This window comes from Hypomesus transpacificus, chromosome 22 (genome assembly GCF_021917145.1).
Source record: "Hypomesus transpacificus isolate Combined female chromosome 22, fHypTra1, whole genome shotgun sequence".
In the NCBI taxonomy this organism is placed as follows: Eukaryota; Metazoa; Chordata; class Actinopteri; order Osmeriformes; family Osmeridae; genus Hypomesus; species Hypomesus transpacificus.
In genome coordinates this window covers 6782732-6799190 of record NC_061081.1, presented here as the reverse complement: position 1 = coordinate 6799190, position 16459 = coordinate 6782732, and the positions used below count along the sequence as shown (strand labels likewise).

At 45.9% G+C, this 16459-nt stretch overlaps 1 protein-coding gene across 2 annotated transcripts; it reads left to right on the top strand.

Moving 5' to 3' along the window:
• Window positions 1–503: 503 nt before the first annotated feature.
• On the top strand, window positions 504–16077 carry arl15b (ADP-ribosylation factor-like 15b). 2 transcript variants are annotated; one of them, XM_047044728.1, is made up of 6 exons: window positions 525–777; window positions 1024–1112; window positions 5636–5780; window positions 5987–6046; window positions 10389–10639; window positions 12926–16077. In XM_047044728.1, the coding sequence occupies exons 2-6, from the start codon at window positions 1101–1103 to the stop codon at window positions 13076–13078; spliced, it is 621 nt and encodes a 206-aa protein (XP_046900684.1). In that variant the 5' UTR covers window positions 525–777; window positions 1024–1100; the 3' UTR covers window positions 13079–16077. The 2 variants fall into 2 exon arrangements, with proteins under 2 accessions (XP_046900685.1, XP_046900684.1); XM_047044729.1 differs by having other exon boundaries at window positions 504–1112; window positions 10431–10639.
• Window positions 16078–16459: the final 382 nt, after the last annotated feature.

Sequence of the window (16459 nt, the reverse complement as noted above, 5' to 3'; positions counted from 1 at the left end):
AAAGTCTGAAAGATAATGCATGGGCCCAATTATTCCACTATCGAACCTCTCCTTAAGGAGTAGCCTAGGCTAATAGTGACCGGTGCCAAAAAGTGTCTCCAATTTGTGTGTAGTGGCCGCTGAAGTTGTTACCAGCAGATAAATAGTTGAAGAACTTTGCTGACTTGAACAGGGTGGTTTTTAGGTTAGAATCTTTTGGTTATCCTATTATAACCTTTTTTCTTTTGTTTTTATCAAAAACGAAATTGTCATGGACCCTGGTATTGTATGAATGGCACCAAAGATTGGTAGATTATTATTCTTATTTATTTATTTCAAAATATGTTCGCAACCTCTTTGACCTGTAGTTTTATCATTCAAAATTCTTCCAAACGGTCAAATAAAATAATAATCATATTTTCTAACTAAATTAAGCAAATGTTATTTACATTTTCTTTTAAATTGGAAGAGGAAACGCACCAACTACAAGATAACCTACTTGTGCTCGTTTCCGGTTGTCTTCCTGCTCGTATACACGTATACCGAGCGCCACTAAAGGAAACACATATGTGTTTTATTAAACCTTCTACCAAACGGATTTGAAAGGAAGGGCTTGACAATTAATAATACACTCATCAAACCAAAGGACGTTTTAAACTGACGGGTTGATTCAAGGAAGACCAGTAGGACATCTTAGCTTAACTACAAGATCTTTGACTACACAGTTCACCTAAATACTTTCCATATTTCCTGCAACATTGCATGCAGGACAGTGTTAACTCGGGGGTTGTTCAAAAGGTAGGGACCACAAACAAACCAAGCAAAGATAGTCTGTGTTTGGCATTTTGGGGAATTTGGCTTCGTATACATTGCTCTCGGTTTAGGAATGATATATTGGGTAGCGTAACCGGAATACCACACCGAGGTCTACACGGACATCATTTTTTCGACATTGTTATTGCTAGTTTATAACCGAAGGATGTAGGTGGTGTTTTTTTTTAAGAAATAGCGTATTACGGTAAAACTCGAATGCATCGATTTTAGATCGATCATCAGGGACCAGCACATCGGGATATTTGCAGATATACATTTTGAAGAGGAGCAGCGAAGTGTGCTCTTACATGGATTATCTGGTATGTATCCTATCCGACTTCTTTCAAGCAGTGGTTGGTGCTGTCACCCTAATACATAATTTGCCGCATTCTTTCATTCACTTACTCGAAATAACGTGTTTAAAATGAGTTATTAAATAACAAAATTGTAGTTAATCTTATTATGTCACCACCGGGGTTTATTTGCCACAGATTGTTGCTCTACTGTGTAGGCTACTGGCACCTGTACAAATTGTGATACTTTTGACCAGTTTAAACAAACTAATAACCGTAGAATGTCGGTGTGTGCATTCACAGCCTGCCACTGTCGAGGTTCTTTATTAGGCATTACTGTCTCTGTCACCTCTCTCATGACATTGGCTTCATTGTCTATCAGCTTTCACTTAGTTTTCCCACAAAGATGGCCTCTAGGGTCCAACAGAGGTTCCACACGATCCATTCTCAGATCCGGGTTCAATCACAGTCCCAGTCCTTCAGAGCCTCAGTCCTGGAGCGACCCAGTACTAAAACTGAATAGGTTGGCAGACGCCCTGTCTCAGAACTATAGTAGAGAGGTCCAGGGTTACAGAGTTCAATGCCCATGTCACAGGTGTCATCATGACGATTGCTTTCTCCCTCACTTGACCACACTGGGGTTCAAACTAAAGTCCTCTGACTCACGCACGCCATGACCACCTTTCATAAATGCAGCTATAGCTGACCACACCACCAAAAAGCTAGCAACCCGATGGCATGGGTGGGCTGTGTGCTAAGGAGTGAGTTTAACCGATTTCATTTGGCATCCAGCCTGGCGTGTTAGGGTTGGTTACATTCTGCTGTGGTAAGGTGGCCTCCCAAGTCTGTCTCCTGTGTGGTGATACTGGTAAAGTAGACCGATAGCACCAGAGGTTGTCCCCTGTGTGTTGAGAGTGGTAGATAGACCACCAGATAAATATGGCTCTTGATCCCTTTTAGTCTCTCCAGTTTAGTTAATGTTAATGTGAGAGATGTCAAGATGGTTTAAACATTGTAAACAGAAACCGAGAGGTTAACACTCCAGTCCAGTGTATGGTTGCATGTCAGGCTGCTGTCATCAAAGGATGAGTGAAGGTGAAGGTTTGCCGGGCTGCATTAAGAACTGCATCTGCAACCGTCTAGAGACTAGGCTAGATATTTCCACAGACTAAGGATGTAATGTTGTCTACCATTGCCGGTGTATTTCTTCATCACTTACCCTAACTGTTGACAGGATGTCCAGCACGTAGCCTATAATCATTAGTGGAGACCAGTAGATCAGACACAGGCTGTATGGAGGGAAATGGTTGTTTCATCTAACCCGGTGTGAATGTTTCCTTTCTCTCTCTCTCTGTGTGTGTGTTCTCCACATCAATCTCTGCTCTCTAGCCTATGTAGAGTCTCACAGCAAGTCCTTGGCTTCAGTGGATCAAATGTCATTTCTACTCCTTTGTCGTTTGTCTTCTCTCTCTTTGTCTTTGTTTCCCACCCCAGGGAAATATCCCCGGTTTAGCGTTTTAGCCGTGTTCAGGACCACCTCAGCACCTGTGGACCATGCATGAGTGTGCAGGACATCTACACGTGAAGGACAGGGCTCTTATGAGGTCCTTACAACCTTCTCCATCGTGCTCCCTTGCATAGTAATAAACCTGCTGAATATCGGAACCATTCCCGCCCCCTTCCTTGTCTATCTGTGAGATATTGATATCATGAGGCGTTGCTTCTTCTTGTCTCTGTGGTTATTTTATGTCTGGTCAACCCATTTACAGGCGAGAGGAAGAGCCAGGCCTACAGAGCCCAGCACAGCTTTATCCCAGAGCAGAGCAGAGCACAGTCTACCCAAAGAGATACCAGAGCACAGCATAGACTACCAGAGCTCCGAAAACTAGCCTATCAAACAGAGCAGAGTATAGCCGAGCAGAGCAGCAGAGCTGAGCAGACGTGTCCAGGCTTGTTTAGCCTGGAGAAATGTTTAGGAATGTTATTATCATGCCCGTCTCACGATCGTGCTGCGGTGGATGCACCTGGGAGAGACGAGAGCGGGGTCGGGGGTCGGGGGGGGGTCTTGATGTGCTGTAACCCTGAGGGTCCTGGAGTGAAGTGTTCCCGTACTGTTGTTAGTGTTTTGGTCCAGCAGTCAGGCCACGTGTCATGGGGTGGTAATGGCAATCATTAGGAGTTAATGGGCTGTGGTTGCCATGGTAATGTAAGGCTTTATTAGCTGCCTGCCTGCTTTGAGAAATTGAGGTCACAAATGAGCCTGGAGACGGGTAAAGGAGGGGGATGAGAGCAGCCGTAACTCGATCAACTTTGTGGCTCTGCAGGGGTGAGCAGAGCTGGAATCGCAGTGGTGAGGTAGCCTACCCCTACCCCTAACCTCACATGTAGCGCACTGTTTATCAAAAGCTTAGCGGAAGCTAAATAATCTTATAGAAAAGGACATCCTACTCTCAGATTGGCTACTAGGCTCTCTCTGAACTTGGGAACTTCCTGACTTTGAAACGGCAGGATATTGGAGTGTGTTGGTCCCACAGTAGCACAGCTACACAGCCTCCTGGGAAACGCAACCTTTAGCCTCAAAACAGGATGGAGTCATGAAAACAATATAGGAAGGGGGCTAAATGTGTCAGCATCAGAGAGAACTCAAAGGCTGAACCACACTGTCATACACAGGTAAATGGAACATATTGCTGCCAAAGGCTAACCAGACAAGGGAACGTAACTGAAAGATTTAATCAGTTGCAGTTGTTATATGTTATATAAGCTTTCTGTTTTAGTCAACTGGTGGCCCGAACTGTTTGTCTGTCGGGGAAACAGGTGGTGGTGGTTGACGTGGTGGGGTACTACTCACTGGACTGGTAATGTGTCATTATGTTTCCTGTTTGATCATATTTACTGTAGAATGTAAGGAGGTTTGTCTTATCCTTGCATGTTGGTTGGTGGGGTGGGTGAGAGGGGTGGGGGGGAGGGAGGGATTCTTTTCACTACGTTCTCTGCAAAGGCTAAGTGTGTGTGCTGTGGTTCTTCTACCCATGCTGTGTTAAGGGAATGTGGGGGGTAGGTACACCAATGATCAACAGCTTTAACAGACTTGTATGGTTTGACACCAGCTAGTTCCCAGGAATATTTCACTCATGATTGTACTTTTCCGAAGTTTGTCAGAAGTATACAGATGTTCTGAATGATATTCCAATTAATGGCAGGCACTTTGGATAATCAGTGCCAGTGAAACTTGTTTGTTTCTTGTTTGAAACTTGTTTGTTTCACTGCAAAGCAGAGCATCTGGACACGGTAGTAGGTATTGGAATCCTGCCGCTGGAGTTAGACAACCTTTTTTCCAATGAGTGGAAGAAATGAGTGAGTGAGTGAGTGGAAGGTTCCTGTAGTTCCTAAATCTCACCAGCAGAGAGCAGTGTGTCCTTATTTCAAATGAAAATGGCCAGCCATCCTAGAGAACTCCTCGAGACAAGATTCTTTTCAGTTCAGAATGGCATGGTTGTCAAACTGTTATTGCAATAAACACCATCTGTTACCTGTCTGCCTCTTCTCTCCTTTCTCTACTCCTCTGTCTTCTCCTCTGAAAGCAAACCTAGCCCATGTCTTTTATCTTACTGTCGGGGGGGGGGGGGGGGGGCAGTGCAGTATGTCTGGTTTGGCTCAAAAGAGGCCCTTTGCGTGACAAAAACATAACAAAACACAACTGAAACTAGCTCCTCACTGAGGCCATACTCTGCTCTTTAAAGACCCCCCCCAGCCAAACACACATCCACACGCTGAACACTGTGCAGGGCGTGGATTTCAGTAAGGGCCTCCTGTTATTCGATCCCCCGTGCATGCATGTTAAGGTATTATCAATCTCTCTGAACAGGGAGCATTACCCACCCAGTACACAGGATGTCCCATCAGTGCAGCATCTCCAGTAGGACACGGGGCCAAAGCTCAGCTGACAAAGTTTGAGGGAAAAGAAAGAAGGAGTGAGCGAGAGACGGAGAGGAAAGGGGGGAGAGAGTGTACACTGGGTTTCTTCTCTCACTCAGACCCACATCTCCGGGAGTGTGAGGAAGGAGCAGAAACAGAGACAGATGGAGTGGGCAGATGTGTTTGCGTGTCTCCAGAGTGTTGTGGAGGCAGACAGAGACGGACAGGGAGACAGCCTGGCAAGCAGACCGATGATAGATAGGCAGACAGACAGACAGGAAGATAGGCGGGCAGACAGGCAGGTACAGTCAAGCAAGTAAGAAGACAGACAGACAGGGTTGACAGATGATAGACATACCGACAGACAGACAGACAGACAGGTAGGGTAGACAGACAGACAGACAGACAGGAAGATAGACAGACAGGCAGGCAGGTAGATAGGTAGGCCGGCAGAGACCACAGAGTACCATACTACTGCTGCATGTCACAACACATACTACACACGCACACACACACACACACACACACACACACACACACACACACACACACACACACACACTCTGCCTAGAGGCAGATACAAGCACGAACAGTTTCAGCCTCACATTACAGTAGTGCTGTCTTTCCCTCAGTGTTTCAGGACATTGTGCTGTAAAGGGCCCCCGCCCCCCAGGCCTGAGTTTGACGTGGTCTGCATCGGCCTGACTGGCTCAGGGAAGAGCAGTCTTCTCTCCTACCTCTGCAGCGAGACCAACCAACACATCACCCCGACCACTGGTGAGACTTGATCAAGCCCACAGTGTGGTGGCCCTATAGCTCTCATCCATACACCATGGTCACCGTATCAACACGGTGGTTACTGGGTATGAATGTCAAAGTTAGGTTGGGTTAACTTAACAGTGTTGGACAGATGTAAAACTGTGGATAATATAGTAGGCAGCTTAGAGCAATTCAACGAATGAATGTTCCATTCTCTTCACCAGGTTTCAACATCAAAGCCGTTCCATTCCAGAATGCCATTTTGAACGTGAAGGAACTCGGAGGTAAATATCCTTTAACTCAAAGAAAACATCCAACACTCAAGAACAGTAGGTGTGGAGAATGTTTCCAAGATGTCCTCGTTTCTCTAGCGTCAGTAGTAGGAGTAGTGGGGAACTGATGACTCAATTTGCTGGGCTGTACGCAGTCCAAAAGTTCAAAGTTCCAAACATCTCAAACCTTAAAGACCCAGAAGTACGAAAATAAACTTTCCGTAATGTTCCGTTTCCAAATGCTAGAGCCTGGAGATGGTAAACGGATAGTGTTTGGCAGACCCAGTGACGTTTCCTGCTTCGGGACTCATCGTCTTGATCTTTTATGAACCATCCATTTGAAAGCTATCTGTTGGATACACACAAACACGCAAAAAGACAATACTGTTCTCTCAAATGTCACTACTCACTCACACAGCCCCTGTGGCCATTTAGACCAGTTTCCATCTCAGCAAGCAGGTAGTCGTCATTGGTGTAAAACTATCAGGGGGGGAGAGGGGGGGGGGGGGGGGGGGGGGCAGGACTAGAGTTAAGTGTGTGTTGCTTGTGTTTCTCTCCTTTTTGAAGTCTTTTCTGAAGTGGTTTTCTTTCCTTAGTGTTGAAGCACATATTGCTCTTGTAGCTTTGTACATTCAAACTGTGTTGTGTTAACAACATGCCATTGGTAGTTATGTGATCCAAAAGCATTGCCACTCACACTGTAAAGGATAAGATTTTGAAATAATGGTTCGTGTAGTGTTAAAATGGTCATGATAGACATTCTTATGGTCAGTATAGTCATTTAGACAGTAGCAAACACAATTGAATGAAAAAAAAAAAAGCTGGATTTTTTTATTGGAGAAATACATGATAAATGTATCCCTTTATGAATGGTATTCCTCTAGTAACAGTCTACGTCATGCAAATCAACTCGTTTTATGCTGATCAAAAAGTGTGCCAACACCGCATTGAAGGCTGTTTCCTTGTTGGTTATGCTTAAACCAGATTCCAGTATTCAGATTACAATCTTCTGTCGCTGTCTGAATGATTTGTGTGTGGGTTTACCCCTCTGTATGGGTTGTGTGTGGGTTTACCCCTCCCTCTGTATGGCTTGTGTGTGTCTGTGTCCCTCTGTGTGGTCTCTGCCTTTGTGCGTCTGTGTCATTGGTATGTGGTTGTGTATGGCCAGGCTGGTGTTTGGTGACTGAAGACCCATGAAGGAGCTAACTCCCCTCAGATACTAAGCAGTCTGGAGACCATCTGAAAACATTTAGGCCTATCTCTCTTTCTCTCCCTCCATGTTGTGATGTTGTGTGCGGTGTGTGGAGATTGCGGTGGGTGTTTTATTCCCATATGTGATTGTAGTGCAATATGTTTTCTGGTAAATGGGCTTTTGGTAGTGGCCTTAGTCATCTGCAGTATTGCATAGCTGATGTACTGGATAATGGTGTACTGAATGGACATACTGTACGACACATGGATATTATTTGGCTGCATGGGAGGTACTGTCGGGAGAGCGTAGTGAAACATCTGTTTTCAATTTCAGGGTGAGATTAAAAAATTATTTGTAAACAAAATGTCGGTGCTTCATCACAGGGACACGGTACATCTTAAATGCAAACTGGAAATTAGAGTGTAGCTGTCGTGGTAGTTTTGTCCAGGGCTGTCGTGGTAGTTTTGTCCTGGGCTGTCTTGGTAGTTTTGTCCAGGGCTGTCGTGGTAGTTTTGTCCAGGGCTGTCGTGGTAGTTTTGTCCAGGGCTGTCGTGGTAGTTTTGTCCAGGGCTGTCGTGGTAGTTTTGTCCAGGGCTGTCGTGATAGTTTTGTCCAGGGCTGTCGTGGTAGTTTTGTCCAGGGCTGTCGTGGTAGTTTTGTCCAGGGCTGTCGTGGTAGTTTTGTCCAGGGCTGTCGTGGTAGGTTTGTCCAGGGCTGAAGTGTACTCGTGTTTCTTTATGGATCGAGTGGTAGTGGGGTTTCTATCCAGAGTCGTATCTCTGTCAGGGTCTCTCTAGGGTGTTGCTGTCCTGTCATGCTGAGGTGTCATGAAGCCAGAGGTGTCAGAGATGAACAGAAGGTGGCAGTGTTGAACAGCACTCAGTGCTGCTTCAGCCAGACCTGCCTGTTACTAAGACTCCCAACATCTGGTCTTGAGCAACTGATTCATCTTAATGATATGTCCCAGCAGAAACTACACACACACATTCACATGTGTGGATAGTGTTATGATATTTTGGATCCAGGTGACACTGTAGTGTATTTCACGACGTCATTGATGACGTCATTGATGACCCAAATCTGACCTTCTAACATGAACATTAATAACATTTACGCTGCAGAAGTAAGCCAGATAACAAATAGTTACATGTAGGGCATTGTTGTGAAGAAACAATGCTTGATTAGCTCCGGTCTAGCTAACCCTAACCCTTGAATATTGAGATATGATGTCTCTCCGGGCGGCAGGATCTAGACTGTAGCCACCTGTTGCAGTTTACCATCGCTCCCTCCACTTCACTGCTGACAGATAACCCATGTATCAGTCATCTGTCTCAGAGAAACGCTCAGCTATTCCTGACTGCCACATGGCACCGATCCTTCAGCTCATTTGTAAAGTTATACACAAAGCAGCGCGACGCCTCGAATGACACAAGCCACCTAACTCCCTGTGATGGGATGTGCTTGTACAAATGGTATGTTCCTTCAAGTGTGTAACAAAACTATATTATACACACCTTGAGGTTCGAATCTCCCAGAAACCGAACTCCCCGCTGTCATACGATCAGCTCAGGGGTTTGCCGGAGGCCCACGAATGCTTTAAATAGCAGATTTTGTTGTTGTAGATCTTTGCACTTTTATGTAGTAAATGTTGTGTATATATATGTACGTGTAAATAGTATGCTGTGTTTTTGATTGTGTGGTGGGCTCCATTTGAAACGTTTTGGAGCCTCTCAGTTCAAATTAAGGTAAAACTACTAAATATATTAATAACTACACATGTGCATGGAGCACAATTATTTGTGGAGTTTTGAAACTTAATAGTTCATCTGTTAGCTGTTTCCCTTCATAACATCACCAGCAGTTCTTGCTCAATCTTTGAGCAGCCCAAGCACCCTATTGGTCGGGACGAGGGGGAGAGGGTCTTTCCCGAGCTCTCTGATGACAGCCAATCATCACTGAACATGCATAGTGAGGGGCGGGGTAATGTGTAAACAAAGTTTGAAAGGTGGGGGGGGAGGTGGGTTGAAAACATTAGGAAGGATCACTTCATAGGTAAATATAGGGTAGGGGGTCTTTAGCAGCCCAGAAATGTCATTGATGTAACAGCAACACATTTTCCTCCATATTGCATACAGATGTTGCATCATTGTAGAGGATAAGTAAGAAACCTTATTGTGGAGGATGCTTAATGTTTTCTGATTACAAGTCTGTGCTTGATGCCCTCTCATTGGCTGTAATACAGTTCCTTGTCCTCTCAATTCCTCTCTCTCTCTGTTTCTCTGTCTGTTTCTCTCTCTCTCTATGTCTCTCTCTCTGACTTTCTCTCTGTCTCTCTCTCTCTGTCTCTTTCTCTGTCTCTCACTCTAACTCTCTTCGTTTCCATCGTTAGCTTTCTCTTTCTCCTTGTCTGTCACTCACACTAACCAAAACCAAACTTGGTACGAGTTCCTTGGTGGCCACATTTTTGTACCCCCAAATTGCAGCACAGAAAAGGAACCATATGTTCGTAAAAGCAGACTCATTTGAACTGTGCTGTAGAGTGTCCCTGGTAGCCAGAATCTTTCATGTCTTTCTCTCTGTCTCTCTCTCCCAAACTCTCTCTTCTCCCTCTCTCTTTCCCTCCCTCTACATTGTTCTCCTCTCTTTCTCTCTCCCTCCTACAGTGTCTTGCTCTGTCTCTCCCCCCTCTCTTTCTTACCAAGCCTTGCAGAACTGTTGTTCTCTGGAGTGCCGAGGCTGGTGTGTGTTCACCCGGCCGTGCTGCCTCCAGTGCAGAAAGCAGTACTGTATGTGCCCCGGGAGAGTGACATGGCAGTGAGGGACGGAGAGAACACCCTCGGCCTCTTGCTCCGTCTCCTTCTCTCCCTCTCCTCTCTAGATGGAGGTCTGTCTGTGCTGTAAGCTCAGCTAGTAACCCTCTTTCGGAAGCGAAGGGGACTTTTCTGTACGTAAGGAGACAATTCCTTGACTGTATGGAGAAAAGTCTTTGCCGTGTACGTGATCCAAAAAAGGCAATGAAGTCTCCTGACGACAGAGTGCTCGTGTGTGCATTTGTGTGTCGGTGCGTTCCGATGTGTACATTTTGGGTGTATGTGCTCGTGTCCATCAGAAGGGGATGAATCCTTCTTAAGATTTGAATCATTCAAATGTACAAAATGGCAGCTGTCTGTCTCCCTCTCTCGCCGCCCGCTCTGGCGCTCTCAGGAGCAGACTCCATTAAGAAGTACTGGAGCAGGTACTACCAGGGCTCCCAGGGCGTGGTGTTTGTCCTGGACAGCGCCGCGTCTGAGGACGACATGGAGGGGGCTCGCACGGAGCTGCACTCTGCCCTGCACCATCCTCAGCTCTGCACCCTCCCCTTCCTCATCCTGGCCAACCACCAGGACAAGCCTGCTGCGCGCTCCGTACAGGAGGTAACACCCGCACCAACACGTGTGCACGCATGCACACACACACACACACACACAACTACCAGCTGTGCCTTAGTTCAACCACAGTCAGGATCTGTAAGTTGAGAGCAGCTAGACGCCCTCAGGTTAACGGCACTCCGAACACTTCAGGTGTTCCAGATCAAAAACCAGACTGGTGGATCTCTGGGCCCTGTGGTAAACAGGAAAGGCATCAAGGTCTGGTCCCCTCGTTAGGAGGTCTGATGAGCTAATGTCATTTAGACCTAATGGAGTATTAGTGTCCCTCCCATTCAGACAGACAGATACCAAGAAAGAGAAAGACTATATATATATATTCTCAGGGAGAGGGAGAGGTGTACTGTATATTAATCTCCTTATTGCTGTCTTAGTCAGTTTTATCATGTGCTATGTCTGTGCTTCTTAGTCTGAATCCTTCTCTGCAGATCTGCTGAGGCTGAGACCTAAACACTGGGGTTTCACTGAGGCTGGAAATGGAATGAAAATATGTTGCTTTCATTTTGTGTATGTGTGCATGACCATGTCTGTGTCATGGTGGAATCAGACAGACAGGCCTGTTGTCCGGGGTATATCTGTAAAGAGATGGCAAAAAAAGATCCTGAGTGGGTTTTAAATATCCGCTCTAGTAGTCTATCACAGGCACCCCCCCCCCCCCCACACACACACACACACACACGCTAACACACACACACTGACCGGTCAGGATGCATCAATCTGCGCTGTGTTTTTTTCTGCCAGTCAAATGCTAAATCTCCGAACAGTGAAGCACCGTTCCAAATCCTGGATGAAACATGGACTCCTGGATCTTATCTGTCTTCTGAGATAATCTCCACTCTCAAATAACCCACCTTGGCAACACAGGAACACAAACACGCACACACACACACACACACTCTGGGGTCAGTATAGGTGGGTCATCTAACATGTGTGCTGGAGGGTCCCATTAGAGCTAGAAGGGGTCTGCAGGGGGGGGGGGGGGGGGGGGGGGGGCGGTGGACAGATCCATCTGATACTTTAGGGGGGAGGGAGGAGCGGGGGGGGTGGACTGTAATGATGATGGATTATCTGTCTGGGTGGAGCCCCCCTCCCTGATGCTGCAGAGCTGCACAGACTCAGACACTGCTGCGCTGGAAAGGAGACATTGTTATGTTAACATTACATTTTCAGAAACCATGGCAGTCCAACACAGGTTTCAACCATATAGGCTTGTGTTGCCTTCTCTTCTAAACTCTCTGGTGATGTGTATGTGTATGTGTATGTGTTCACAATGCCACATCATGAAGCCCTCATGTGTACCGGACTGAGTGATTCAGTAACTCTCAGTTCTGTTTCTGCTGATGGTACCTCCAGAGGGCCCTGAGGGCAGCTGAATTTCCTGATACTGATACCCAACCAAGGCTGCTCTCTGTGGGGGTGATATTATACCCCTGCCCCTGTCTGCTGGAGCTGCCCTAGGACTCCCTCTGAGCTGTAATAGGGGGGGGGGGGGGGGATACAGTCTGTCTGGCAGGCAGTGGAGGAGGAGGGGTCATGTATGTGTATACATCTGGCAGGAATGTGTGTGTTAGGTCTACAGGGACATTCACCTATTCATTCATGCGTGTATTCATTCATTCATCAATCATGAGATCTGTAGTGTGTGGAGCACCTCTATCAGTTGACAAACTTTCACACACGTACAGGAACACACACTTAAATACACACACACACTCTCTCCACTCAGACATGCAATTTAGGAAATGTAACTGGTTTAAAATACCAGTGAAACTCAATTACATTAGGCTGCATGCTCTGCCTCAAATGGGATCTCAAGGGCACACACACAGCCTCACTCACTCACTCAGTCCCTCTCTCTCTCACACACACACACACACACACAGAACAGTCAGTAGGCTGTCTAGCCGGTAGGGTCAGCAGGGCACCAGACACAGTCATGCTGATCTTCCTGTTACTAAGGCACCGTGGGTAAGAGAGGAAAGGAGCGCAGGACTGAGGACATAAATGTCTGCATGTGTATGGCGGTTTACACACGCACAGGAACATTCTTAATGTTACTCCCTATTTCTCTCTCTCTCCCTGTACCATAGTGCTCCTGGATGATATACACTGACAAACCAAACATGTAGTAATTTGTCTCTCTCCCCTTGCTCGCCCCATCTCCCCTCTCTCCCCTTTATCTTCCCTTCCCTGCTTCCCCCCCCCCCTCTCTTCTCTCCCTTACTGCTCGCCCCCTTCTCTCCCTCGCCTGTCTCTCCTCCACCTGCCCCTCAGATAAAGAAGTATTTTGAGCTGGAGCCCTTGGCCAGGGGGAAGAGCTGGGTACTGGAGGGCAGCTCCGTGGACAGCATGGAGGCCGTGAGGGAGAGCTTCAGCCAGCTCATCCAGCTGCTGGAGGAGAAGGACCAGGATTCAGGCCGGGTGTGAGAGTTGTTCACCAGCCCTGCTGGACCTCTCCAGGGGAACTCCCTGCAAACTACCAAGGACCTGCTCAACCACAGGAACCACGAACCCTCATGTAACCCTGCTGAACCTGCTCCGGGGAACAACAAGTCCCTATGACCATGGCTGAGCCTGCTACTCACTAATACTATCCGGGGAACTACAAATCCCAGATGGAGCCACAGGAAGTCCCCCCCGCCCCCCTGTGGGGTAAGCAGGGGAACTGGGACCACATTAGGAGCACCATTGCGAACCAACCACAAAGACATGGCTAGCCACCGTAGAGCAACGGACCCCCCAGGATGACCACAGCTCACCCTTACTCACATACGCACTCACTCACACATGCAAGCACAAGCACATAGTGACGCTTGATCCCCAACAGATGTGCATGCGTTTAGCTGGTCGTAATTATACTGGATATGTCATCCGTGTTTTTGTACCTGCGATACTACGAATTATGGCAGAAACCATGGAGAAGTTGGAATGGGCTGTTCCCAGTGTTCAGTTTCATGGTGGAATGAACATACATTTACAGGGAAGCGTAAGTGTAGCTAGACATTTCCCACCCAAATGATGAAATACTTGAAGGAAAATGTGGATTTTTTTTATTTTTTATATTAGTATTTGTGGTTATATAATTCATTATCTTGCCAGTCTAACACTTTTAGAATAGACTGTGTCGCAAAAATATATAAACATTTAAAATGAAACATTATATTTGAATACTTAATTGATCCCAATGAAGGTTGGGATCACATTTGAACTGGTACAGCAAACCAACGCAAAATGTTGGACGAATGCGTTACACGAAAATCATTGCAGCTCCTGACAAAGCTGCCCCATTGACAATTAATGACATCCGGCGTGTCACAGTGGGTTTGACACATCTGGTGGGGATTAGGTGTTACACACACACACATATGCATGCATGCACACGCATACATACACACACACACACACTCACAAAGATGATCCAATGCAATAAGGACATTTGACACTTTGAAGGAAGATTACGTGTCTTCAGTGAGTTTGCCACCATTGATGGGCTTTGAGTCGGCGGGGTCCCTAGAACTTGCACATGGGTTCACGTCATGGCATATGCTGGCCATCTAGAATAACTGGAATCTGATTTCCCTTGGAGGATTTCTCCAATAACATTTGATCAAGTTCCTGTTGTTAGGGTTAACACTTGAGGGTGTGTGTGCGGACAGCACACTGGGATCTGGCAGGAGAAGATCAGGGTAGAGCAGACAAACACGTCTGGCTGTTTCTCACTGTCAAATTCCCTGCTGTGTCACTTCTTCCTGTTGTCTTACACCAATGTTCTAGAACATAGAGCAGTCAGCACAACACTTGGACAGCATGAAGTGTGTGCTTCTCTGTAAGTGTGTATTAAGTGTGGGTCGGGATTCTGTTGTCAGCCACATGCGATTCCATTGTGTGTGTTTGTGTGATCCTGTACCAGTGTATGAGCCAGAACACCAACTCATCTATAGTGCCTCTAATGCCGTCAATCAAATGTTTGCATTAGTCATAATTGTTGCCAATCCATCGATCACCTTTGCCAATTCACTGATAATATGATGACCTCATCACCCCACCACCCGCGCCACTTCCTGAGTCACATGTTTGAAAGTACCCAGACTCCCCTCACTCACTCAACCTTTTTTTGTAGATATGTATGTTATATTTATAGATTCTATACATTTTTTATATCCTTATAGTCCATTCACCTGCCTTTTTATATAATGATACATATACTGTATGTGTACAGTATATACTGTATCTGCAAGCATATCTGTACATGTGGAAATAGTCTTGACTCCATGTTGTAGTGTTTCTAGGGGGGTGGGGTCATTTAGCAGACACATGGCTTCCAGGCATTCTGAAGCTCTACTCAGTGTAAAATGTGATTCATGCATCACTTCCTCTTGGAAATATGGACAACAAAGTCTATAAAAGGACAGAGCTTCCTTCTGATCAATACTATCATTGTGTTTGGTTGCTATGATGAATGAAAGAGGCTGGGTTCTAATTCAAACCAAAATGGCAAGATTGACATACCTTAAAACTTTTCTTGTCATAATATTAGACTTTAATGGGGTACTGATGTACTCCAGGCTGGAGTAAACACAGAGGACAGCTGACGTAATATATGATGATGTATCTCTGATGCAAAGAACTACGTCAGCCCAGACCTAGAGGACTTTGACATTCATGATGATTTGCAGCCACAACCATTAGCAGAGAGTTGCTATACGGTTTAATATTTACTTCCTACAAAGGTTACGACAGTCTGACCCTTGAAATGACTTGTTTGTGTCGAACCGATTCTACTGTAAGCCTGAGTGTTGGTTTGTATTCTACTAATAGGCATGCCACAGCATAATTGTTTAGCCTTTGGATGACCCTCCATGTCTGCCTCCATCTCTCTATCACTCTCTTTCTATACCTTTCATACATTTCTCTTATGCATCTAAGCCGCCTCTCTAAGTGAAGTGTACCAGCAGAAGCCTTTCTGTGCTTGGTAGTCAGGGAAGGAGGCTTACTGACTGATGGTTGGCTGTCTGTCTGACTGACTGACTGACAGCTGGATGGCTTGCTGTCTGACTCCTGGCTGATTAACTATTGGCTGGCTGACTGACTGATTGTTGGCTGACTGACTGACTGACTGACAGCTGGATGGCTTGCTGGCTGACTAACTGTTGGCTCTGGCTGACGAACTGATTGTTGGCTGACTGACTGACTGACTGCTGGATGGCTCGCTTGATTTGAGATCAGAAACAAAGTTGACCCATCCTGACATCTTCACTTTCAGATGATATCAAGTTCACTGATTGGGTTATTGATTGGGTTGTACAAATATATATATGGTGTGTCAGTATCTGTTGCTGTCAAGGTGACATCACAAAACGTATTAAATGGGTTAGAATCATTTTTTGTTCACTGAATTCACTTCAAATTAAAAGAGATGAATGTTTTGACATGTGGCTTTCTTGGATGTCTTGGAGTCTTGGAGTTTTGTCTTGAAGGAAGTACTGTGTTCTTTCCTTTTAGTTTCGAAAGTTCAAAACAACTTTTCTTGCAACTGAGCACAGCTAATTACTAGTATGAAACAGTGGTGTTCTCTTCAGTCAGTCTGACAGCCACAAGTCTGCCTTCTATCTGGGGAGCAAACTGTGCTGGAGAGAAGGAGGGGGAAGTGCAGTCCATTCATGCCAGTGTTCTGTCCTCATCTCCCCAGACAGACCCATATTAGTATGCAGACAGATGAACACTGAGGATTAATCTGGAAACTTAGACCATGTCTGAACAACTTTACAAAGCCGTCTGCAAGACAGAAACTTTTAAAGCTCTTCTCTC

What these genes read in the sequence shown, in the direction of transcription:
- arl15b (XM_047044728.1), top strand. An exon ending in ACACATCACCCCGACCACTG is followed by an intron (nt 5,781 to 5,986) that starts GTGAGACTTGAT and finishes TCTCTTCACCAG; the next exon opens with GTTTCAACATCAAAGCCGTT. An exon ending in CTGCGCGCTCCGTACAGGAG is followed by an intron (nt 10,640 to 12,925) that starts GTAACACCCGCA and finishes CCTGCCCCTCAG; the next exon opens with ATAAAGAAGTATTTTGAGCT.